Here is a 27,245-nt window from a genome sequence, read left to right as displayed (position 1 = left end):
CACCATAAGAGTTAGAGTACATTTATAAAGTTAAGTGACAACTCATGTTTACCACCATTGTCGATCACCATTGTTAATACTTCTTTATTGTATGTCTCCAGTGGAGTTGAATACATTTAGGACACTAATATTAGGACCACCATGCTAGGTATACACCAAGTAGAACCATTTATGACTTTAAAAAACCTATCTCTTGAATCAATTAATGATTTTATCCACTTTGTATGTTGGATGTTGCTTTAAAGCCTATCACCAATAGATTTAAGAGTGTATTTATATGGTTAAGTGACAAGTCATGTTTATCACCATTGTCTATTAGCAATGTCAAAAACTACTTTGATGTTTACAACCACTGGAGTTAAGTACATTTAGGACACTAATATTAGGACCACCATGTTGGATATACACCAAGTAGGACTATCTAAACAGTCACAGCTCACTTTCTCCACTTGTTTTGTTACAAGGCGGTTTGCAAAACAAATACGCAATGACATTCTTCTGCAACCAAAATTTTTGTAAATGAGAGTATCATATACATAGCAAAAAAGTCACCGCAAGTTTTACAAGGCTATCATATACGATGATTCAAAAATTTATTGCAAGTTTTACAAGGGTATCATATTCAATGATTCAAAAAGTCACTACAAGTTTTTCAAGGGTATCATATACAATGATTCAAAAAGTCTTTGCGACTAGAGAATTCAAACACAATTGGCCATGCTTACTTGGCCATCTTTGTGGTGGCATCTCTACTAATGTCTTTCCATTGCTTGCCCTTGGCGGGTGCCCACTCATTGGTCTGCGCAACAACTCTTGTTTGGTCATTTGTGCCAGTTGCATCTACAAGTAAGCATCAGCAACTATTTGCTTTTTTTTAATTTCTCACGTTCGTACATACCTAATAGAAACACATTTACATGTCTTCAATGCTCGACAAAAACTTAAGTTTCAACAACAAAAACTTTTGTGCATCACACATGACACCATTGTGTGGTGATGATCAAGCATCACAAGAAAGAAAGGACACCTCTACTAAGACCATACCAAATAGATTCCATTACTATACAAAAAAAGTCATTTGTGAATCCGGTGTTTAGAAATTGATTTAAATTTTCACAACACACGACATGTTGTATTGAATCACTTTGCACCATGTCCATCACTATTCAAAGAATTCTATTTGTGAATCCGGTGTCTAGAAATTGATTTGAATTTTTACATCACATCACATACTGTATTGAATCACTTTGCACATGGTCCATCACTATACAAAAAAAACAATTTGCAAATCAAGTGTCTAGAAATTGATTTAAATTTTCACAACACACCAAATATAATATTAAATCACTTTGCACCATGGTCCATAAGTAATGAGAGAGAGTGTGCAAGTGAGAGAGATACAATTTGAATCTATGGACTTTACTATACAAAAAATTACATATACAAGTCACATGTTTAAACATACAATCAAATAATGTCCATTCACAAAACATACAAGACTGTTGTCTACAAAAATGAATAGAATAAACTATAATCTAAACATTATCTCACTAAGTGGCTGCAAACACACTTTTGAGTTGAGCTCTAACATGTCCAAATGGTCACTCATATTCTGCAAAGTCTTTCTTTGCTTGGGTGGCTGCTTCAAATAGTTTTTTCACATTATATTGATAATCATGCCGCAATCAGTTTGCTTCTACTTTTGCCGAGGCACATTATAATGCTCTAAAAAATATTTACACCTTTCACATAGTTGCTTCATGCGGAAAGCAACTGCATAGGTGTCAAGGGATTTAGTGTACGAACAAGCAGATTTTGGGCTACAAAGCTCAGGGGCCCTCCATGGGCATAGGGCATGCTTTGTTGAGTGCAATATTGGTTGCTTGCTTCTCAATTCCCACTTGCAATGCTAATCCTCAATAAATGACAGCGACATGGGGCTCACGCTCCTTTGTGAAATCAGTCATAATGTTCTATTAGGGTAAGTTTTAGGTCTCAAATTTTCCTTGTAAGAAATGGTAGAGAGAGAAAATACTTTGTATTTCCAAAAACTTAACAAGGAATTTTAAAACCCAAAATTGGAGGGAAAACTTAATATTTTTATTGGGTGCATGAGATGTCACTTTTTGGGGCCCAACATGTAGTGTTTTTTTCAAATCTCTTGGGAATGTTTCCCTTTCCCAAAAAGTATCCCTCCCATTGCACCATTTTTCTCTTTTGTTCCAAATTTCAAATTTCCCTCTGCTCATTTTGTCCTTTCTCTACCCCATATCCAAGTCATCATCTTCCCCATATCATTTCCATGAATCTTGCTAAAAGAGGTATCTATCATCTCCATGTCAAGTTGGAAGATGAATATTCCCCTTTCCAAAAAAATTGTAAATCTCCTCATTTTGCCATAGAAGCATTGAGATCAAAACAAAAGAAGCATATTGACCTATGGAAAAATGGTAGCATTGTATCCCATAGACCCCATCACCAAATGCACCCCACCATTTTTCAAGTGCTCTTCATTGATGATGAGATTTGTAGGAGATGGTGTGACGGTGCTATTAGGCTACACACAAAACTTTGTAGTAGAGAGGGACATTCTTAAGCTGAAAACCATTTGCTCTACAATTGAAGGATCCTCTTAATCAGCAGCTTCAAGAAAGCAACGAGAAGGTAAAGAACCTCCAATCATTGCTAAATACAGTTAGAAGGAAGAGGACAGAGCTTGGGCTTAGACAAAGATAAAGCAAGTTGAAAAATATAGAGAGTCTCAAGCGAGGAGGTGGAGGCTGCAATAGAAGAATCAAAGCAATGAGGTAAAGTTGTTTTTTTAATCACATTGATATATGTCTTGCAATTTGGTGTCTTTGGGTGCTATATTCTTTCTTTGTGTTTACCACTATTCACAAGGAAACATGAGAGGTGCATCACAATCATTTTGTGAAGTGATTCCACCTGTTGTTTTTGGAAACCTATTGAATAAAAGAAGATTTAGGGTTGTTAGCAAAAAATGCATCAATGGATTTTTTCAAAGTTCTGCTTTGGATAAAGATAAAGTTCAAGGCACTTTGGACAAAGTTGGAATCAGTAAAGGCAAGTTACCAAAAGCTATTCAAGCTCATCAATAAAAATCTGAAGCAGTTAAGAGTGAAGGGGTCATTGCTTTCAAAGCCATCAGTTGTTCAATAGGCTATGGTCAAAAGTAATTCCAAGGTCATGGAGATGCTTGGAGAGACTTTCCACATCAATGACATATATCCTGGTAATAAGAAAGACCTCAAGTTTAACTCTTTCAACAATTTATTCTTTGACTTGAGAGCTTTGCAGAGGGAAATGATAAAATTGTATGATCTTCAAGATACTGAGGTGAATGGGCAAGCCATTTTTTTCATCAAATTAGATGAGAGTGAAATTGTGAAGGGTAGAAAGCTTGAGAGAGTATCTCTTCACACCGAGGGGAAAAAACCCCTAAAAATTTTAGTGTGTAGTCAAAGAAGAACATTTGGTGGTTGGGTTATTTTGAGGTTGATAGTGAAGATTTCAATGTGTTGAATTGGGTATTCCACCACACTAGTATCCCTGCAATAATCAAAGCTCAACAGGTTGGGGAGGAGCTAGATGTTGAGGGTTTTGCTAGATAGAAGGTGGAATGGCACATAGGGGGAGACCTAAAGACACTAAAGTATATGTACAATGTGTCAAGGGGTGCCAATGCCAAAATCCCATGTATCTACTGCATGGGTGCAATAAAGGAGTTAAATCCTACTGATTGGAACAAATCCCTAGATAGATACTCTAAAGATCCAAAATTTCAAGTTGTTCTAAGTCTTCCCCTTTCAAATGTACACCTCTGCACATTGTATGCACTTTGTAAAATCATTGAGAAGCTTGTTTACCTCTATATAGGTCTTGCATGGAAACCACGACCTTTATCAGCAAGAGAAATTGCCAAAAAAGTAATGAGAGGATATTGTATGATATTGGAACTCATGGAGAATGTTGTGATTGAGTTAGACCCCAAGAGGTCATTTGGTGGAAAAAATACTCTTAGGAAATCTTTTATTGGTGGGATGAAGGCCATAACATTCTTAGGATTCCATGGAAAGTTGGGTAGGGGTTCATCTGCAGTCTAGTACAACCAATGGAAGGCTTTACACAATGATGTGAAGGACCATGGAGTTTATGGAAGAGAAAATTTTGAGAAGGGAGAAGTGTGGGAAGCCTTAGATGCAATCTGTCTTACTGTGATAAAAGTCAATGGGTAAAGAATGACCTCTCTAAATTTAAGAAAGAATTGAACAGATTCAAGAAAGCTATAACAAGTGCTTGAAGCTCAGAGCACTTCACACACTACATGTTAATAATTATGAATTTTGATTCTAATAATCTACCTCACTACTTGCATAAGTTGCAAAAGAAATTATCCTTTTTTGTGCAACACATTATCTTGAATCACACTCATTGGTTTGTAAAGAAATATGGAAGCTTGTCAATCTAGTATACTCAAGGTATATGGAGAAGTCCCACTGTTAGGCGAGAACCAAGTTTTTCAAACACACTAGACAATGTCATGGTGGAGGAGCTCAAAAAGATAATATCTTTCTTGAAGTATCTCAATGGTTTGACAGACAAGTATGGTATAGAAGAAGATCGCAAGAGATAAAAAATCATTAGACAGTTTTGATATTGCTACACTATGCAGAGGAGTATACCATAAAAAGATAGGATGCATATAGTAGGTCACCTACAAGTGAAAGGTTTTTGCAATGGCTTTCCACTAGAGAGAGGCAAGCAAGAAAATGGGGGATAATACAAGGATTAGTTATGGTTGCTTGACCCAACATCAAGCTTTTCATTTTTTTCCCCTCCACTTGAAGTACTCTTTCTTGTAACTCTGCAACTAGTTTCTTATGTCACCAAAAGAGGCACGACATAACTAGCCATAGTGCCAAAATATGCACTTCTTGAGCCCATAAATCATGGAGCAAGTCCAAAATCTATGATGGCTTCTTGCTTCTCAAGAAGTATGATTTTTTCCACTCCAAGTTGTATTGGATGTAAACCTACCACTTTTGACAAAAGTGTAAGCATGGGGAGAGTGGGTGATTGGGAAAGCTTCCTAAGGTAGATAGCTATTGTCTCCTTGATGAGCTTTCCAATGTAATTGACCAAAGGTCTCTAATTCCTCTTTAGATCCAAAGGCCTGGAGCCCTTTCCTCTCCCTAGAAACCTGTTAGGATCTACAATATCAATTTGTGCAAACAAAAAACCCTTGCTCTTCATAGCTTTGTTCATATCTTTGAACAATTTTTAGTACATACTATCCACCATGGGATTAGTCAATAAACTTTTCAATTTTTAGTGCATACTATCCAGCATGGGATTGGTCAATAAACTTTTCAGTTTTTTTATCAAGAAATAACAATGGGGATGATGTATTGTAGTCCACAAAGCCTTTATCATGCTATGCCCACTCTGCCAAAATAGCAAGGCAGTAGTCCTCTCTTAGATCAAAAAGATTTTGTATATCCTATACCAGCAAGTACTCATTATTGTTTACCTTGTAGGTGGGCATGGTTGATATGCACAACAAGGGATCAAGCTCTTTTTCTAAAATATAGATGGGCTCCTCCACCTTGATGATGTTCCTTGCCTTGAACTTTGCAACATCCAAGCTCTCTTGGCTTTGAAGCCTCTCCATTTTCTCTCTGAAAACTTCCACGTCTTGGACATTCACAACTGCTATGATTTGTAGAGATTTGGACTCTCTTTTCTCTATTGGAATAAGAGTTAAAAAGAACAAAAATGGAATTTCTTCAATCCCAAACTTACAACCATGCTTTCCATGCCACTCACAGGGGTTATGGACCTCCTTCTAATCATTTTGGAGTAATGCCAACTTCTTGGAGCATATGCTTGGTGTTAAATTGCCTGTTTTGAAAATATCATTAAAGTGTACAAAGTTTCCAGCCTTGTGCTCCTTGGTAAGTTCAGCAAAAACCTTCTCCTAGTCAAGAATTTTGTTGTTGAAGCCTTCCAAAAAACTAGGGATTTAATATTTACGTGATCATGTAAAATTTCTTCTGATCACAAAGAGTTGTTATCATATTTGCATAATGACAATTAACATAATCATAAAAAAGTCAGTCAAGCGTGACCTAGTAACCCACAAAAATCCCGTCAGGCTTTCTTAATTTCCCCACGGGCCCATCAAGAAAATTAAAAAACCCAACGAGCTCCCAACTTAATATATAGAAGGGCTCGCCTGGGCCCGCGAGGTGTTATTTTGTGAGTCTGAGAGAGAGAGAGAGAGAGAGAGAGAGAGAGAGAGAGAGAGATGGCCTCCTTCACAGGTACGTTGTCAGGAGAGAGGGAGTGAGAGGTCATGTGGAGGTATACTCTGCATCGCGGTGCATAGCAGTAGTAGCAGAGTACCTAACCACACGACTTGAGTGTTTGTGTTTGTGTTATGTGTGCATTGTGTGGTAACAAGCCTTATGTTGTATTGTACGACAATAATAAGATACCTTACCACACAATGTGGGTGTGGGTGTAAGCTATTCTATGAAACAGTGCTTATCATGGGACATCACCTTGATTACGCAGAGAATATGATGTCCTTGTGGTAAGTATTGGCTCACAATAGCGGTACTACATCGGTAATGCGGAAATCTTGGTATCCTTATGGTGAGTCAAGTTCCCTTCCCCTTGCAAAAGAAACATATGGACATTGGTCAATAATGCATTCATATGATGTTTGTATTTGAACTATTTTTACTCTTTAGATTCGAGCGTCACTTGGTTGGTAACATAGCTATAGAGTGTTTTTGGATAGAAGCATTTGTTATTGCATAAATGTGGTGTTCAGGTCCTTAACCCGTCTTTATGAATACCATATAATTTGTTTGTGCATGTATATATAATGTTTGTTTAAGTATTAAGTATATGAAATACTTGGCCATAAAGAGTATTTCAATAAGAAATTTTTGTAATGTCTATAATAATATATCATATCTAATCATAACCCATTTTATTAAAAAAAATCAAAGGAGACTTGTAACACCGATCTATTGAATTTTCTATCAATCGTGTTGCTTTATTAAAGTGATACGTTGCCGAGAAATTTGCGGTCTTGTCAGGAAAGCACCGGGCTTATGGCTGTGAGAGTTTGTGAGAAAACTCAAACAAAAACTATATGAAGGAGTTAAACCATAGATGCCATGAAGACTAGGGTTTGGAAGTAAGTTCAATCAAAGAAGCCTCACTCTTTCTCTCTTGCACTCACACACACAAAGAAAGAACACAAAAGAGAGTGTCAAAACAACACAAAGATGAAAACATCAAGGCTATGGTCATATCGTATCATGGGTAATATGAAAGGGTTAATAGATGAGTTAATGGCATTCAATCTTGGCTCACCAAATAGGCTACGAATTGTTCTTTGGAATTGTAGTTTTTTGCTTACTATAATATATATATTTTCTCTAGTGATTGGGACTAACAGTGTGTACAAATCCTCTTGGTTCATAGCAAGATAACTACGCTTACATCAAAAGAAAAGTGATAGAAGTGTTTCATTGAGCCTTTCTAAGCCAAAGAGAAACACTATACGTTATTGAAAGTATATTTTACGGCTAATCCATACGTTAATTCTAATAGATCGTACAGAGTGAAAGCGATAGAAATTATCATCATGTGGGTTATTCATCTAGGATAGTACGTGAGAAATGTAGATATGAGAGAAGTGAAGAGATGAAAAGTTTCCCTCCCAAGCCCTATTCTTGCCCGTAGGCAATAAGGATACTACGGGAAGAGATGTACATATAGCAAAGAGAACCTAGAATTTGTAGAGAGGATGAATTACTAAGAATGAGAGAGATAGGTTTGGTTAAGGAGATGAGATTAGATACATACATATTTATATATATATATATATATATATATATATATATATATATATGTTGGATTAGAGATGAAAAAGAAAACAACAAGAAATCAAGAAAACATCAATGTAGAACACATCTTACTTGACAAACCCTTCGGCACCATTATTGATGGAGAGAGAAGAAGAGTGGAGAATTCCACTTTGATTGATACACCAAGTGTAAAACCTTCTTTGATTAGAGTTGATCTTCCAAGGTTAGCTTGTTGCAAGAATGGCTAGTCTTCTTCTAGGAAAAAGTGTAGACTTAGACTTATGTTAATGGCTAAGTACAATTTGGCATTACTACTCACTCCCTCATGAATTCCTCTCATCAATGGCTTGAATGCTTGAGTTCTTTCAAGGAAGAAGAGGTCCCCTTTTATAGGTGAAGGGAACCTCCAAGGGTTTACACAAGAAGAGAAGAGCCAGTGTGAATAGAAACTGGAAAAGTTGGAAATAAGCTGTCCCTGCATGATGTGGGCAGACTGGGGTCCAGTATTTTGATCATATCTCCTCAACCGTGTCTCCAAATAAAAAAGTAAAAATATGGGCAGAAATTTCAGCTCATTAGCTACGATTTTCGTTTTAAAGTCAATTCGGATTAGAACCTTGTGTAAAAAAATCATCAAAATAGGGTCCATTTCTGGCAGCAAAAGTCTTCCTGTGGTCCCCTTAGCCTAGACTTTCATTTGATTCCAAAGGACACCTCATGCCATATGAAAGCATGACATTGCTCCTTGACAAAGTTTTGTACTCGTGCTTACAATAATGCATTAAAATAAGTGTATCTTTGAAATCATGCCACCTAGTGTCCCACTAGGATTTGATTCCCTCCTAGTAGCTATTTAAAAAGAAATATAAGAAAAATATGAAAAATACATAGAATATATATATATTGGAGTTTACCCTAGATATAGGATCTAGCTATGGTGTGAGATGATAATGAGATAGTAGAAATAAAATATCAATGTTTTTTGCCCCAAGTTAAAGAGGCAGAGCTATTGACGCTTTTTCCATAGTATTTTCTGATGGTGGTAAAGTAAGAATAGGTTACCCTTGAGAAAAATAATAGGATGAGATAGAAGGCATGCGTTCCCACTATGTACGTGTCACAACACGACATCCACCCCCTCTAAACCTGCACATCCTCCGGTATGTGTCACATTATTTCTTTGTAAGATCAGCCCTCTTGTACATCTTCCTTGCTTTCTTCTTCATTGGATGATTCCAAAGCTTCATCTTCACTTTGATCTTTACCTGTGGTTTGCTCTTCTTCCTCATCAACATCTTCCGGATCATTGTCTCCTCTTCTCTTAAACATTTTGATCCTTTTTTCTGCAATGGGAATCTTTACTTCTGTACCATCTAGTTCAGACAAGCTGTAAGTAGCATTTTCATTCACATGCTTTACAACATACGGTCCAAAACATCTTTTTGTGAACTTACATATGACTATGTGCTGGTTATCAAGACTACTATCATATACTAAAACCCAGTCACCTTTGTCAATTGCTTTGCTCCTGAGCCGATGTCGCTTATCAAAGTAGTCCTTGTTTTTCAACCTTGCATTTTTGAGTCGTTCTTTTGCAGCTTCAATGTCTCCAGGTCTTCTCTCTAGCTACCTTATACGCAGTGCAAGGAGATCTTCCCTGCTAAGCCCCTCTTGCCAAGGTAGTACATTCCATGTGGGAATTGTATCTTCAATCGGCATCACTGGCTTTTGACCATACATTAGCTCCGCAGGCATGTAGCCAGTTACTGAGCTATGTGTTGTACGATCAGCCCATAAAGCATATGGTAACAATTTTGGCCACTCACCAACTCTTCCTTCGCAAGCCTTGACCAAAGCTTTAATGATAAGAGGATGCCCTCTTTCACTCTTTCCATTGCCTTCAGGGTTGTAAGTTGTAGTAAGAGAAAGCTTGATTCCTAATCTGGTAAAGAACTCCCTTGCTTCCTTAGCATCCAGCTCACCTCTATCTGCAGTGATCTTTCCCACACAACCATAACGGCAAATCACCTCATCAAGAAGGAATTTGCACACAGCTTCTATGGTTTTAGTTCTTAATGCTCTTCCTTCAACCTGGTTAGTTAGGTCCTCTCGTGTAAGAACCAAGTATCTCATCTGCCAGAGTCCTAGAGGCATTGTGACTAGATCCACAACCCATTTATAGTGCATGGCTAGTGGATATATAGGGTGCAATTCATCACGATGTTGAACAGTTGAATACATTTGACAAGTTACACGTGAATTTACAAATTGAGATACATCTTTATACATACCCTTCCACCAGTATTTTTCTTTCAACTTGGAGAAGGTTGCCCACACACCCATGTGTCCAGCCCATAGACTCTCATGAAACTCTTGCATGAGCTTTACTTGAGTCTCTTTTTTACATATAACCCATTGTGGTGTAGCACTCTTTTGTTTAGGATGCTTCCACAAGTAACCATCCCTCAAAAAGTACCCATATGCTTTCCTACGTATCCTCCTGAATTCTTGTTCAGACCAATCATCTTGTTTTTCTAGAGTACTCAAATAGCTTCCAATAAGAAGCCAATCACCTTCATAAAGCTCTTTCAAGAATGATTCAAGTAGATTAGTCATGCAAACATTGTTACCTTTGACATGAGAGATAGAATAGAACTTTGTGCCTACATCATCTCCCTCGTCAATCATTTGTGACTCATCTTCATACCTTGCCCTTGATAGCATATCTGCCACTGTATTGTCTTTACCTGCCATGTGCTTAAACTCATAATTTAAGGACTTAATGTAGGAAATCCACCGCAACATAGCAATGTCTGGTGTTGAGCAGCTTGTAATCATCCCAAGAATTGGTAGACAATCTGTTTCTACAACCACACATGCACCAATTAGGTACTATTTCCCATTTTTCAAGGCTGTAACCATTTCCTATAACTCTCTCTTTATCTGTGGATAGTTTCTTTGGCGAGCACTTAGTACCTTTGCTCCAAATCTTACCACATACATGTGTCCTTCATTGTCATCTTGCCCTATTGCCGATCCAATCCCTGTAGGACTGGTGTCTACTGTCACAATTACTGGCCTTTGACACTCATAGTCTAACTTTCTCAAAGTTGTTGCTGACTGGAGCAACTCCTTTAGCTTTTTCATGGATTTTACATGTGCTTCTGTCCATTTAAACTTTTGATTCTTTCTAAGCAGCTGATAAAGAGGATCAGCTACATATGCATAATGTGGAATCCAAATAACATAGAAGACACATGCTCCCAGAAACCTTCTCACCTCAATGATGCTAGTGCATGTTTCTTTCATTCTTTGGATGGCATCTACCTTTGCTGGACAAGGTTTCCTACCATATGGCTCGCACATGTGTCCCACAATGAGCACTTCATTGACACCAAACATAGACTTTTTCCCTAACAATGTAAGATTGACTTCTTCCAACCTAGATAGAATTTTATCACAATCATTTATGTGATCTACCACAAACCTGCGACATCCCTTGAGATCCAAAGCTTCATCTCTGTCACTTTCTTCACATCCTTTGATAGGCAAATCATCAATGAAAGGCATTATGATTTGAGGAATAAAGTCACGTAAGACCTTATTCATCCCATTCATCATATGTGCAACCGAGTTGGTTGCTCCCTGTGGCAAGGTACACATCCTTACCAAACCCAAAGATGTCCTCATGGTTGTCAAGTTTCTGCTTTCGATTGCAAGCTGAAATTGATCATACCCTGAGTAGAGATCCCCCATTGAGTAGATTGCCCTCCCTGCAACGCCTCTGCAAACTCGTCCACAATTGGACCTGTACCTACATTTCTAATTGTCACCTTGTTCACTGGTTGCATATCTTGGATGAAGCGTAGAGAACCATTCTTCTTTGGAACTGTGAACCACCTGTTTGAGTATGCAGCATAAGAAGACTCCAAGATTCCCATTTTTATTTTCTCATTCATTAGCTCTACTAACTTTGGCAAATGAGCCTTTGGAACCGGAATAGGCCACAGATTCCAAGGCACATGAGGTATTGTGAAAATTACCATAGGAGATACAATAGAAGGATCAACACATCCTATCTCATGTGGCTCAAATGCAAAAGCCTTACCATGCTTTGAAAGCATTTCTTTGAAGCACTTTGTCTCCTCCTGTGTTAGAAACTCCTCGCGACCAATCTGCAACTCTTGAAAAGACTCCTTTGTGAAGGTATGCCCAATCCTTTTAGGATTCCTCAAACTTGGTTATAAAGAAGCCTACTCAATCTTTTCCCTGTTGTTGGGTGGTAAGGATGAAGCTACTGGTTTCACCTTCTTTGCTACACTCTTGTATTTAGTTTCAACATGGACTTTTGGGCCAACTGTTTGGCTTTCTTTAAAGGCTTCTATTACTTGATACATTTCCATAGAGAAAACTTCCACAACTTCATTTTCAAGATGCAAACTAGACCTCATTATAGCATCAAGCTCACCCATAGTATCTACAAAAGAAATTTGTTCACACAAACCCAAAACATTTTCAGTAGGCTCTAGCAACCCACTCTTTTTCATGCCTATTTGTACATTATGCACATATTGCCTCTCACATCTCTTCAAATCTTCAAGTTTTGTAAAACATACTGATCCATTCCTTGTTACCAAGGAGCCCGTTGAAAAAGTTTCACCTATTTTTGGATCAGGCGAGACCCTTTTTCTTTGTGTACCACTGCAATCTCGCTTTACAATGGTACTTGGCCAAAACCCATCATTTCTCTATGATCATGAAACTCTTTGCTCACCTTTGGTAGAGGATGTTCTCTGAGGTTGTCACGATTTCTTTCATGGTTCACACAAACTGTGAGAAATTGGACAACTCGTTTACCATCTTTGCTACATATCCTAGCATATGCTGAACCATCATCCATTACCTTTGTTTCCATTCGAACTCCCACAATGTAGGGCTGTCCAAGGATGAGATGATATGAAGATGTATCTTGTACAAAGAAGTTTTGGTCAATCTTTACATCACCTATTGTCGCCTTCACACCTAGACATGCTGCATACAATTCACCGGATGAATTGTTTGCCACTTTTACCATCCAGCCAGGATCTGTGTCCATCGACCATTTGCACTTGTTGTAGAGACTCTTTGACATTATGTTTATTTTTGAACCATGGTCAATCAAGGCAACAAATGGCTCTTCAAGATCACCTACCTTGACCAAAGTTTCTGTAGTAGCCCTTGCCCAGTGACTTCGTGAATAGTAGCTCCTAAGAATATCTTCAACTTCTTCATCATCATTTGAGAAATGCACTTGCTTCACTCTCCCACTAGATTGGTAGCATCCTACCACAGCTCCATCATCCTCCTTATTTTGCAGCTGCATCCCTTGTGTCTTCGAGGTTTCCCCTTCAACCTGTGGATGAGAAACTTCAACAAGGGTTTGCCTCTTCCTCTTGATGATGTCAATGATCTCCTCATGGAATTCACGCTTTGCAATGCCAAAAAATTCTCCCATAGTAAACTCAATCTTGCTATTCAAGATCCTTTCCTCCAAGACTTTCTTTAAATCTGTAGCAACCTCAATATCAGATTGTAGTTTATAAGTTGGGCCTTTTGTCTTACTTTTTGTTGGCTCTTTCTTCTTTTCTGTTATAGACTCCTCCATGAGTACTTTAGGTGGAGATGCTCCTTGTGTTGAGGGTGTTTGAGAAGGCATTGAGTCGCTTCTTCCCCCACTTCTAGAAGCTCTTTTTGATGGTCCTTTATCAGCATTCTCACGTTTGCGCTTCTCTTCTACAATTCCCTCATTTTGTTGGCATTTTGTAATGTAGGCATGCACTGACAATGAGTCCACTGGATCATTCCATCCTGTTTCTAGACGTATGCTATCACCTGCTTCATGTAGAATCTCTTTTGTAAGCTTTTCCTTTTTAGCTAATTGCATGATATTTGGCCAAATTTGACCATGATGGTCAATCACCTCTTCATCACAAAAATGCTCAATTTTTACTCCATAAGTAGCTGCCTCAACTGAAGAGCTAGCACGGTGAGTTTCCATATCTTCAACTAGGGTTTGCATTCCCCCCTTCTCAAAGTTAGTTCTCAAGGGTAGACAAGTCTCTCTTAAGTGGATTTTACCATCCTTAAAAAAGACAACATCTTTTGACAAAGCATCACTAAAATCATCACAATCCCTTCTTACATGGTCTGTACTATCACATCAAATACATCTATTAACAAACCCTTCTTTGGGATGTTGTCTTTGCTTAGGAAGTGGCCCTGATGGTTGGTCTTTTTCTTCAAGCTTTGCAAGCTTCACCTTCAAGTCACGCATTCCCTTCACAAGCTCATCTAGCATGGACTCATCAAACTTAGGAGCGATAAAAGTAGGCTTTACCATTTTGTCAGAAGTTGAGGTGGAAGGACTTGTAGTGTTTACTACCATCTTGTCCCTTCTTCTTTGTCGTTTGGCAAGCAGTGAGACAGCACCTTCAACCTCATTCCAATCGGTCTTTAGTCCTTGCTCAGCATCTTTATCTTCAAGAAGAAGCTCCAAATTTTCTTGAAACTCTTTACCTGTAGCTTGTAAGAAAAGATCTGTCTTCTCTGCATCTAGTGTGGCCCTTTCTGTCCTGGTGAGTTGTGCATAGCGCCGCTCAAATTCCCTAAGTAGCTCTGTTATTGATAGTCCTTGCTTTGGCTTGACTACCCATTCTAAGAATTTCCTTTTGGTCACTCTCTCAGAGTCCTCCATGAAATATTCCTCCTTTAAAGCTACTTTGAGTTCTTCCCAATTTCTCCCATGCCCATCTTTAATTCCCCTAACATGTTCTCTAATTTCTGGAGCAACAACTAGCTCAAAGCTTTGAATCATCTCACCTTCTTACACGCGATGCAGCTCCATCTCCTTCACATACTTGCGTAAGTACTTGGTTACATCTTTGCCATTGAACTGATCCATTCTGTTGACGACCGCTTGTATGGCCTTTGTTGCTGAAATCTCCCTTCTTTCAGTAGCATGTTGTTGTTGCATGAACATTGCAAATGCTTGAAACATTTGCATTGTTGCTTGGTCAAAATGCATACCATGTTGCTCAACATGATCACCCATGGTTACCCACAAACTCTCACCTTGGCAGTTTCGCGTCAGGTTCACCAAAAATATGTCAAAAAATTTGCGGTCTTGCCAGGAAAGCACCGGGCTTATGGCTGTGAGTGTTTGTGAGAGAACTCAAACAAAAACTATATGAAGGAGTTAAACCATAGATGCCATGAATACTAGGGTTTGGAAGGAAGTTCAATCAAAGAAGCCCCACTCTTTCTCTCTTGCACTCACACACACAAAGAAAGAACACAAAAGAGAGTGTCAAAACAACACAAAGATGAAAACATCAAGGCTATGGTCATATCGTATCATGGGTAATATGAAATGGTTAATAGATGAGTTAATGGCATTCAATCTTGGCTGACCAAATAAGCTACGAATTGTTCTTTGGAATTGTAGTTTTGTGCTTACCATAATATATATATTTTGTCTAGTGATTGGGACTAACTGTGTGTACAAATCCTCTTGGTTCATAGCAAGATAACTACGCTTACGTCAAAAGAAAAGTTATAGTCTATGAGAGGTAGTATGATGGGATCCGGTGATAGAAGTGTTTCATTGAGTCTTTCTAGGCCAAAGAGAAACACTATATGTTGTTGAAAGTGTATTTTACGGCTAATCCATACGTTAATTCTAATAGATCGTACATAGTGAAAGCGATAGAAATTATCATCATGTGGGTTATTCATCTAGGATAGTACGTGAGAAATGTAGATATGAGAGAAGTGAAGAATGAGAAGTTTCCCTCCCAAGCCGTATTCTTGCTCGTAGAAAATAAGGATACTGCGGGAAGAGATGTACCTGTAGCAAAGAAAACCTAGAATTTGTAGAGAGGATGAATTACTAAGAATGAGAGAGATAGGTTTGGTTAAGGAGATGAGATTAGATACATATATATATATATATATATGTTAGATTAAAGATGAAAAAGAAAACAACAAGAAATCAAGAAAACATCAATGTAGAACACATCTTACTTGACAAACCCTTCGGCGCCATTATTGATGGAGAGAGAAGAAGAGTGGAGAATTCCACTTTGATTGATACACCAAGTGCAAGACCTTCTTTGATTAGAGTTGATCTTCCAAGGTTAGCTTGTTGCAAGAATGGCTAGTCTTCTTCTAGGAGAAACTGTAGGCTTAGGCTTATGTTAATGGCTAAGTACAATTTGGCATTACTACTCACTCTCTCATGAATTCCTCTCATCAATGGCTTGAATGCTTGAGTTCCTTTCAAGGAAGAAGAGGTCCCCTTTTATAGGTGAAGGGAACCCCCAAGGGTTTACACAAGAAGAGAAGAGCCAGTGTGAACAGAAACTAAAAAAGTTGGAAATAAGTTGTCCCTGCATGATGTGGGCAGACTGGGGTCCAGTATTTTGATCATATCTCCTCAACTGTGGCTCCAAATAAAAAAGTAAAAATATGGGCAAAAATTTCAGCTCATTAGCTACGATTTTTATTTTAAAATCGTTTTCCAATTCGGAATTGAACCTTGTGTAAAAAAATCATCAAAATAGGGTCCATTTCTGGCAGCAAAAGTCTTCATGTGGTCCCCTTAGCATAGACTTTCATTTGATTCCAAAGGACACCTCATGCCATATGAAAGCGTGACATTGCTCGTTGACAAGTTTTGTAATCATGCTTGCAATAATGCATTAAAATAATTGTATCTTTGAAATCATGCCACCTAGTGTTCCACTAGGATTTGATTCCCTCCTAGTAGCTATTTAAAAAGAAATATAATAAAAATATGAAAAATACATAGAATATATATATATTGGAGTTTACCCTAGATATAGGATCTAGCTAGGGTGTGAGATGATAATGAGATAGTAGCAATAAAGAATCAATTCTTTTTGCGCCATGTTAAAGAGGCGGAGCTATTGACGCTTTTTCCATAGTATTTTCTGATGGTAAAGTAAGAATAGGTTACCCTTGAGAAAAATAATAGGATGAGATAGAAGGCATGTGTTCCCACTATGTACGTGTCACAACACGACAACGTGATATCTAAAAAACATATGAAGAAATTCTTTGCCAATATATAAAATATTATCCAAAGTACTCATAAAAAATTATAACATATCACTTTTGTACAACCTCAATAGTGACTAACCCAATGAATGGCACCTTTGCAAAATGATAGTCGATGTTTCACTAAAATTTATACTCTAGTGTACGAATTAAATGAGGAAGGTGTATGTAGTTGCCAATAATGCATTCTATCTACTTATATTTGTTTTTGTCATTTCCTCAAATAACATCCACATGAAACATGTGAGAGCGGTAGGTGCAGAAGCGATGCGCAGTGCATGCAGAGTGCAAGGGAGGAGAAGGGTAGAAGACACATTGTGTGCATGGAGAAACCTGTAAGAATGTGGTGAGGAGCTCCTTATTCTTTGTGTATATGAATAATAAGAAATGTGTATGTACATATAGTAGGCGGCCGGACACACGACTTCCAGCCCCGGACAAAGACGTAATGTCTTTACCCCAACAATCGGCGATGCACCAATAAGTGAGTGCTACTACCTAAACTATTAGTATGTACAATAAACTAGATGAGAGACTCTTTCATCCTATGCCCACTTGCTCGCTCAATCAATCTGCATGCAACCATATCGGCTCTAGGGATAGGCGAGCGTGCTACTCATGCTAGATCCTGCATGTAAATTCCCCACACAACTCTGTATGGTCTGCAAAACTTTGTTATGCATCATGCTATTGTCAATCAACATACAACTGACAATCCCTACTAAAAATGCTCCCACTGTAGCTACTAGGTCGGTCCTTGACACTAGTAGGTTGTACATGAGACGTTCGAACACTGACAAAATTTGTGCAAACTTGGCTCTCCTAGCCTCCCCTATGTTATCTACATATACTGCAGCATCAGGACTATCCATCGCATATGGAAGTGTCAATGATGACACTAGGATGGCTACATCCCTCTCACCCATAGGTGGAACTATGTGTCCTAGCACCAACTCATCAGTCTCTAGCATGAGCATATCAAAGAACTCCATGTCCTTCATCTCTACTTATGTCTCTAGGGAGTAGACCCGCTCTACCTTTGTCTGCATAGACCCTGATCACACATGTTGTGTCTCACTAGAGCACTGCCGCTCTACCTCTGTCTCTAGAGAGTCTACTAGAACGTCCTTCACAGCTAAATTCTTTGTCTCATGATCATGGTGGAGGTCACCCACAAAGGAGGCACATCTCATCTCTCACTCAAATCATGCCAGCAACAAAATTGAGACTATGTCGTATCGAACCTCAAATACATGCATAGGATTTACCAAGCCACCACAAGCTCCTCTATCAATCACTAATGATCCACAATGCATCTGGAAAGAGTGCTCTTTAACAAATGTCTAACACCCACAATCTGCTAAATCTCACTGAGATCAAGCTCTCTCTCAGCTAAGAAACAGAGCGCACATGTCATAGCATATATGATGCAACACTAGAAATGACATTAAACATCTCCTCCACTTGCAATGTCAAATGTCAAACCATTGGCCAAGTGTAGACAACCAAAGCTCCCACTAGAGAAGGTGCTTAACCACTCATGATGCGATGTGATGTGGAAAACTGCATCCTCATCTAGTAACCAACGGGGAGAAGTGTCCCCTCTCAAAGATATGTAATCATGAGGAACGTTAAAGGAAAATGTGACATCACCATCAATGGTATATGAAGCCACTGCTCTAGCATATGTCAAAACCTCATGTGTATCATGTATAAATCTTTGTTTTTCCCTCATAGACTTCAAACAACAGCGTCTAATGTGCCACGTGTGACCACAATGCCAACAACAAATATATTGGCAACTACGAGGCTACCGTCTCTCACAAGTCATCATTGTAGACTCTAAACTCTCATACATGTCTACTCAGTGGATGCCAAGAAATCAAACTATGGCGAGAAATACTGGGACAAAATCTAGTAAAGTCTCCCCTATAAGCTGAGTAAAGAACTCTAGCAAAACCTCAACCCCAAACTGGCTACAAAGTGGGAAATAACTCCACCACTACTTAGTGAAAATCATGATCAAACGCATTAAAAAATATGCTCACATATGCATAAATCAGCTCCAGAATTTTCTATATTTGCGAGCATACAATCTGGGACAAACAACTCAACTGAGTAAAGCGCATAACCATATATGTAAGTAGTGAGAAAACTAGCCCAAAATGCATCCCACAAGAGAAACTACCTGCAAAAATCTTCAAAAACATGTGACACGTGTGATTGGCAAAGTCTGTAGCCACGCGAGCATATGCAACTCTCACTCCTGCAAAGGTTTGTACAAGGCTAAAAAAAGTGGGAGTAAGAGAGAAGCACTAAACCATCAGAGAGTAAGATTGTAGATACAAATGAACATTGGCAAGAATATGGGAAAGATTTGACATAGTTTTTCCTAAAAACTGAGTGAAAACTCAAAAATCTCGCCAATACCGCATAAAGCATAAACAGACACTCAACGTCTCAGTAAACAAATCCACAAATTGTATAAATGTATTGCCAAGACCCTCGCAAACTAGCTCATTCCTAAATGAGTGGCTCTATGTACATGTACCTCTCCAAAAATGTTGTAAACCTGTGAACCTGGTATCTGCAAGCTATACCTAGTTCAAGTCGTATCCGCAAATACATACATAGAAAAAAATACACAAATTTGTGTTGAAACTATTCTCTAGAATGCCCCACACAATCATACATAGTCTGCACTACAAAAAAGTGCAGCATGTGAACAAAAATTTTTGAGAAACTAGCACACTACCTCATCAATTGGAAAAACACATCAATTGAAAACCAAAACACCAATCACAATCAACCAGCTACATGTGGTCAAAATCACCATCCGAGAGCCGCGCTCACGGGAAAAATTGCTCTCGAATGGTCCATTGAAGTCGCTATGCATCGGTGTGTGCCGTTGAATGGGAAAAATGGGAAATTGTCAAAGTCAAAATGCTATGGACACTACATCGGGTCCGGGCCACTCTGGATGGGAGCTACAGAAGAGCCAATGCTCCTCTCCCTCATATGTCTCCTCTTGTGTCGAGGTCGAAATCCGAGGATGGCAGGGGATGGCCGTCAGAGAGAATTTGCTCTAGAATGGTCAAGGGAACAAAGATGAGGGCGAGTCTATGCCAAAGGAAAGCCCAACTGCTCTCGCTCAATGCCAAAAAAGTGCTCGATGATGCCTTTTGTTGTCAGACAAAAGCTTCGATGCCGTAGCCACCTAAATAATTTCCAAATCAATGCGCCAAGCTAATGCCAATATTCAATTCTCAAATCCAATGTGAAGCCATCAAAAAATGCCAAGACGCCAAGAAGAAGATGTGACTGCTGCCATCGAGGAGGATTCGATGTCGGGGAATGCTCGGGTTACGCACTTTGCACGCATCTAGAACGCATGCACTCTCTCAAGTTTTTTAGTGACCAAGGTAACTACTAAGCTCGCTCTTTGTTTTCTTTCTTTCCGCTGTCCAAAGTGAGTATCTCCACATTGAAGGCTCTCTTGGTATATTTTGCTCGTCGACAGCCATGTGTGAATACACGCTTAGGAGAAGAGAAACTAAAAAAACAAATTTTATGTTTCTCTGGTTTACAGCAAAACTCTGTGTGTGTGTGTGTGTGTGTGTGTGTGTGTGTGTGTGAGAGAGAGAGAGAGAGAGAGAGAGAGAGAGAAAGCAATTGTAGCTTTGAACGGGTTGTGTGTGCACACACACACACACACACACACACATTGCATGAAATCAGAAAATCGAATGGCAAGATTGGGGGAAAACAACTTTGAATGTTTTCAACTGTGTGTGTGTGTGTGTACGCACACACACAATCCGTTCAAAGCTACAATTGCTTGCTTGCTCCACAAGGCTACTCAAATTACCCAATTGTGCTTTCGATTTGCTACAGATATATCCGCTGCTTTAAATTGCCCCAATTTTGCAACTTATTGCTCGCTTTGCCTTGCTCAATTTTCTTCCAAGCTCTTCTCGACTTCACTTACAAAGCTTCCCTTCCATTTTGTTATGCTCAACTTGATTTTGTCTCTCTCCCCTCGTTGAGATTTGCCAAAAAAATTTGCTCAATTCTTGCAAGCTCCACAGTGGCTCAATTTGCACTAGCAAGCCTGACTCTTGCAAAGACCCCAAGCTCTATTTTTGCTACTGCAGATCCCTTTTGGCTTGAGCCTTGCTCGATTATTTCCAAGCTTGGCAGTAGCCTTTGCTCTACAAATTGATGCTCAATCCAAGCACCAATTCCCTTGCTATATTCAAGCTCTCAAGCTGAAAATAATAGTCACCATATGAATCACTTTCAGTTATCTCTGTGCAAAGGAAGATTGGAGCTTTCGGGATGGAGATGAGCTCTCTCTCTCTCTCTCTCTAAATGATAAAAGGCAAAAAAAGACATCAAATTTTGCCTAATGCACACATACAAAATTAGGAGATTGATCAACGATCTACATGCTTAATGCAATGAAGTTTGAATCAACTAAACTGAGCAAGGAGAGAGCTCACTCGGTCTAGCATATAGAGAAGATTGAGATGTCCAAGAGCTACCAAGATTATTAGTAGGTGCTAATAATTACCAAAGCTCTGATACCACATGTTAAGTTAGGGGGAATAATAGAATGAGCTATTCATTGGTGAAAAATAGCATAGTTAAGCTTCAATTCATTATAGAAATGAGTACATGAGAGCCTCTTACTTAGGCATAAGTTAGAGCTTGTTGCTTACATCATGAAGTGTGAGAGAGCTCATAAACAAGTGGAGAACCCGTATACACCCTTTTAGGGGTTGTTTTGACCTCCTTTTGAACCTCTTATGCACCGGGAAAGATGCTAGAAAGGTTCAGGGTCATATAGACATGTATGGACATCATTTGGGATGTGTACATGGTCATGAGGATCTAGGGAAAGGCTCCATTAGGTAGGATAAGCTATACTTATCCCAACAAGATATGTACCAAGTCAATAGGACAGACAATCAACTCTACAATAGTGAGCTACTTTAAAAAGACTAATATTTAAGATGCCCATTGGTGACCATCTATTAAGTCAAAGTATTCACGATTATTACATTGTTGGTCAAGGGTACTCGAAAAAGATTTCATGCTTGGTTTTGTGGTGCTTTCATCAATATCTTTGTCAATTTGAGGACCCTTACAAAAGCAAGAAAATTTCTGGATGACAATCCCCTTCGGGATGTGCCCTCTTGAAATGAGTCAAATGTGTAATATGTCCAACCTAGCTATGGCAAGGAAGCCTCCATTGTTTTAACTTGATGCGAAGTAAAGGCCTTTCTCCAGATGCAATCACTTGTGGCCAAAGCCTTTCCCATATGCGAGGCTTTCACATGGGTGAGAGAATTAATTCACAACGAGATTGCTAGTTAATGGTTGTTGGAAAAATAAATTATGTTTTGCAATGCTTTGGTTGATATGTATGTCAATTGTGGCAGCCTTATGAAAGGTCTTGCTGATCTTCGTATCCAAAATGTCCCTTGCCATCTGCAAGACCTTCACTTGGGTGAGAGAATTCACAACAAGATTGCTAGTCAATGGTTGTTGGAGAAATAAATTATGTTTTGAAATGCTTTGGTCAATATGTATGTCAAATAGGAAGCCTTATGAAAGGTCTTGCTGATCTTCGATTCCAAAATGTCCGCTCACAACACGTTGATTGGGTATTTTAACCATATGCAAAGGGAAGACCTTTCTCTAAATGCAATCACCTCTGCTTGCACCTTGAAGGCATGTGCCTTGGCATTATACAAGACAGAGCACTATCCTTACATTGTTGACCTTTTGGCGGACAGGGCATTTTAGCAAAGCTATGCGAGTAATCAAGACTATGCAATGATCTGGTTATACTCCAATCTCGTTGGCTCTTATAGGTCCTTGTTGAAAATGTGGAGCTTGGACAATTGGTCTTTGCGCATGCATTAAAATAAGAGAAACATAATGCTGCTCGTTTTCATCTTCTGCCCCTAGTACCAAGAGAGCCGGCACAATGCAGGAAGCTTTTAGGAGGCGTTCCGCAACTGTGGACGTAACCAATAAATCAACATGCAATAATTCCACATGATCACAATGACAAAAGTGCTATTCCACATGCTTTACATCACACTACTCATGTGCCTCTCGCAGAATTGAAATATGTCCGAAAAAAGCTGACTCTTGGATGAAAAGAGCAGTAAGTTCTGCTTCAAAACCTTAAAGACTACGATAATTCGCCAGTTAGAAGTCATACCGCATGAGAATCATGACCTACCAACAATCCGATTTAAGGACCAAAGTTCTAACCAACTTACTGGAAACCATACCAACACGTTTCATACTCTGGGATGAAAAAGGAAAAGCCATTTGACAGGAAATTAAAGAGCCATAGACAATGTGAATGGCATGACGCACACATAGATAGAATAGTAATACTCTATTTGTTAATGCTCAGCTATGAGCTGAAGGTAGCCTTGGCAGACATTTTAGATAGAGTGGTGTTATGCCCATACCATACAAAATTCATATTGGCTGCATTTCAAGAAAAACACTACGTAATTTTCGACTTGCTTCCTTATAGCCCACATTGCAGAAAAGGCGCCTGTACAGATATTTCATCGTTCATCGTCTGAGAGTTTCAACAATGTATGACGCATACAAGTCCCTGCAACACCATTTCAAAGATTAATCATCAAAGCATAAGGTGACAGACCTTCAAGATAAAAAAAGATGTATTAAAATCCCACATTGAATGTTGGATTGCCTCGCATGCTTTCCCTGACGGAAGGAAATCATTCACTGCAACTTCCTTGTTCTCGTTCTTCTTATCTGGATTACACAAAGGTTAAGCAAAATACAAAAGGCCCATAACATAAATACAGATAATGCTTACACCTTGAAATCTCTAGATACAAATTATTAACTGCGCAAATGGTAACTTATTCAAAGCATTTGAACTCCTGATACTACAGTTAAATCAGAGTTAGAAACAAAAATGCCCTATGCAGTAAGGATACAGTCCTCAAAAAAACGCCTAATTTCAGCCAGTCTATGAGATGGAAGATCCTTGATGTCCTTGCATTGTCGAAACTCAGGATCATCCTCACAAACTGCTATTATTTTGTCATCCATCTCACCCTGCACAAAGAGGACAGGCACAATACAATAAAAACAATAGCCAGAAAGGATTAAAAGAACTAAACATCTAGATTAAACCTACAGCACCTCTTACATTCAAACTAAGCAATCTGTCTTGAGCACAGAAACATAACGGAACAATCAGAACTAGCCACACAAGACCATCAATGGTCCAGAAAAAAGACAAACTGAGCAATCTGTCTACAGCACATAATCATTACGCAAAATCTGAACTAGCCCACATAAAAGCCTACACATTCTAAAGAAACTAGAAAAGAAGACAGCTGCCTAACTTTCCTTGTTTCTACTACTATAATGGAAACCACAGGGGCCCAACGTCACACTGTATGTGTATCAGATCAATAAGAAATGATCAGATCACTCAAGGCCCGAAGAATTTATAGATTACAGTCCGTCTACAGTGATGAAAAAAATGGAACTTTGTAGCCATCTAATGAAAAATTACTTGTTACAGCTGTAGCAAATCCAAACCATGAATAGTATTGTCAAGGGAGACAATCATCAAAGAAACTTGTGCCTATTCACCCCTAAGCTGAAAATTTTGGCATAATATGAAGATAGCATTCATGGAACTTATACCTGATCGATCATGGGCATGAGCCCAATTGCTCTAGCACGAAGAAAACATCCCGGAAGAACAGGTTCCTGCTCATACAAGTATAATATCAAAAGTTTTCACAGAAAACACGAAGGAAGCCACAAACACATGCAACGGCCAATGTCAAACTCACAAACCAACAAAGGACAAACGTAAGAACCTGCATGAGGACAAGGACGTCCATGGGATCATTGTCTTCGCACAGAGTGCGTGGAATGAAGCCATAGTTGTGAGGATACACAACTGAGGAGTACAAGACTCTGTCAACCTGTCAGATAAAATAACCACAGTTACGATATATATTCAAAAGGACCTAACCGGTTGACCCAACCAGAAAGTAAAGCCTACCTTGATCAGACCGGTTTTCTTATCCAATTCATACTTCACTTTGCTCCCCTTACTTATCTCAACCACCTAAAATACAACTAAAATGAGCATGAGAACATGAAAAAATAAAATGTTGCCAAACTACGCGTTTATACTATGGATCCTTGCCAAGCTGCTGTTTTGGTGCTTGTTCTCAAATGCAAAAGCCCTCCCACAAGGAAAACAACTGGTCACATCTTCCCCCACCTGAAAGACTACTGAATCCTGGCGAAACCATAGTATGATACAACTAGAAAGTAATAGCATAAAAAATTTCAAGCTGTTGAAAGAGTACATTGCATTCAGAAAACATGACCAAGAAATGGTAGTACAAAGTGCATAATCAGTAAATCATTGAGATTACTAAACAACCACTAAATAAGGTAAAACAACAAAATGCTTTCACGAATCCAAGAGCTCTCTCTCGCACTTTACAAAGCAGAACCAACTTACACAGTTGAAAACAGCGGGAGCTCCAGGCCCTGCAAAAGACGAACTTTAATATAAGCAAAAGGAATGGTGGAATGTTCAGTAACTCTGCAACCCACAGCATTACCAATGTCTAGATCATGCCAAGGGTGAGCAGCAACAGCACGACGAGTCATAGAGGAAAGGATCCGCTCGTTCAGAGGTGGGTGGGGGACACGTGAACCTTTTCCCAGGGAACCATTGTCAGTCCATGATACCTTGCGTTCAGCTTCAGCTGGCACAGCCGTGCCGTTCTCTGAGCTCATCTCTCACCAAAATGAAGGTTTACTGCTGAAAACCACAGAACCATAAGTTTTAAGCTCTCCTGCTTTGGAAAGATCTTTCATGCAAACTGGACAAAAAACCGCACGCTACCCAAGGAAAGGGAAGGTCAACCGATCAAGACTGCAGAAACTAATCGACAGATTCAGGCACAAGTAAAACTTGCCAAAACAACCCATTTGAAACATTAATCAAACAGTAACGTAACTAAATGCAAGGGATCAGACCTGACCCTCGGCTTTGCCACAAAATGGAGACTGTCGCAAACAAAATAAGAAAACAAAAGAGATCTCGATTTGCAAGCCGACAAAGCGAGAGCGATGCGACAAAATAGACTCTCTGGCGCAGGGAATGCAGCAGACAAAGGAAAGGCGAGATGGAAAGCTGGAATACACGTGGTGGAGGCGACTATGGCGAAAATGAGGGAACCAAAGCTACTTTTAAAAGGCGTCTCTTCTTTCGCGCATCGAGTTGGCAAGCACGCAATGCCATTACTTACCTTTAACGACGTCTCTACCCTGAAGTTCACTGACCTACTCAACCTTTTTCCAACCGACCTCGAACCACATGGACCTAGCTAAGCTAAAAATGCCGTCAAGCAGGAAAAACAGCTTCAGTTTTCCTCCTTTGCCCCTCTCAAAACTCACAACGGAAAGATATAGGTTGTAGGCTTGTAGAACGTAAATGGAAGGAAAATAACCAGACAAACTGACAGCATAAGCGAGTTGGATTCGGAGCCATAGCAGCATCCAGACCACAGATTGTGGGGGTACTGAGTTGGTTGTCGGCATGTCGCAAGATGATATGGCTTGAGCACAAATCAAGGCACAAAATTTTACGAAAGAAGGATACCCTGAGAATCGGAACTCAGAACAAACACAGGCATGAAAAAGGTAGCTTGAGATCCTTACCTCTGCTCGTGCTGCAAGTTTCCCCAAACTCCCGAGAGAAGACAATGCCGCTAAGAGGAGGTATGGCAGCAAGGTCATCCGCTGAGGCTAATAATAATGAAAGTGCATCATCTACCAGGTCTTCTACAGGTGCTGAAATGTATGTGTAAAGGCGATGCACGCTGGAGGCTGGGAAGAAGCAGATGGGTGGAGGGACTTTTTTGGCGAAAAAATGCAGTTGGGAAACGTGAAGCGAGATCGAGTCCACGTTACAGGTCCGTTGGAACTTGGAAGGGGACCACGCTCTAGGCCTAAGTAGAAGCAAAAGGCTTCCCAAAGATCTCCAACAACCCCTCTCTCTCCCTCTCTCGGACAAAGCTCGTTGGCTATGGCGGCGGGGCCTCAACGCGCTTGCGCCTTCCACCCTGGCGCCTAAAAGGACTGAACTCTGTGAAACGTGAACGAATATCGAAAAGA

The 27,245-nt window shown here is 39.4% G+C and overlaps 1 protein-coding gene across 5 annotated transcripts; it reads right to left on the bottom strand.

Moving 5' to 3' along the window:
* Positions 1-23,425: 23,425 nt before the first annotated feature.
* Positions 23,426-27,024, bottom strand: LOC147458008 (soluble inorganic pyrophosphatase 1-like). Of its 5 annotated transcripts, none has more exons than XM_086512762.1 (9): positions 26,790-27,024; positions 25,685-25,887; positions 25,582-25,610; positions 25,111-25,176; positions 24,923-25,030; positions 24,744-24,809; positions 24,023-24,143; positions 23,753-23,834; positions 23,426-23,670 (listed from the first exon to the last, which is right to left on the bottom strand). In XM_086512762.1, the coding sequence occupies exons 2-9, from the start codon at positions 25,860-25,862 to the stop codon at positions 23,628-23,630; spliced, it is 693 nt and encodes a 230-aa protein (XP_086368888.1). In that variant the 5' UTR covers positions 25,863-25,887; positions 26,790-27,024; the 3' UTR covers positions 23,426-23,627. The 5 variants fall into 5 exon arrangements, with proteins under 5 accessions (XP_086368888.1, XP_086368887.1, XP_086368890.1 ...); XM_086512761.1 differs by having other exon boundaries at positions 25,685-25,884; positions 26,790-26,969; XM_086512764.1 differs by lacking the exon at positions 26,790-27,024 and adding an exon at positions 26,106-26,279.
* Between the last annotated feature and the right edge of the window lie 221 nt (positions 27,025-27,245).

Source organism: Adiantum capillus-veneris, chromosome 5 (assembly GCF_014529385.1).
Source record: "Adiantum capillus-veneris isolate H3 chromosome 5, ASM1452938v2, whole genome shotgun sequence".
Taxonomy (NCBI): Eukaryota; Viridiplantae; Streptophyta; class Polypodiopsida; order Polypodiales; family Pteridaceae; genus Adiantum; species Adiantum capillus-veneris.
Note: the sequence above shows the minus strand (reverse complement) of the source record. Positions and strands in the feature narration are given on the sequence as shown.

Excerpts from the sequence above, each read along its gene's own strand:
- LOC147458008 (XM_086512762.1), bottom strand. The coding sequence starts at position 25,862 with ATGAGCTCAGAGAACGGCACGGCTGTGCCAGCTGAAGCTGAACGCAAG. Across the intron at positions 25,611-25,684 it reads TTGGCATGATCTAGACATTG|GGCCTGGAGCTCCCGCTGTT; the intron begins GTAATGCTGTGG and ends CGTCTTTTGCAG. Across the intron at positions 24,810-24,922 it reads ACGTCCTTGTCCTCATGCAG|GAACCTGTTCTTCCGGGATG; the intron begins GTTCTTACGTTT and ends TTGTATGAGCAG.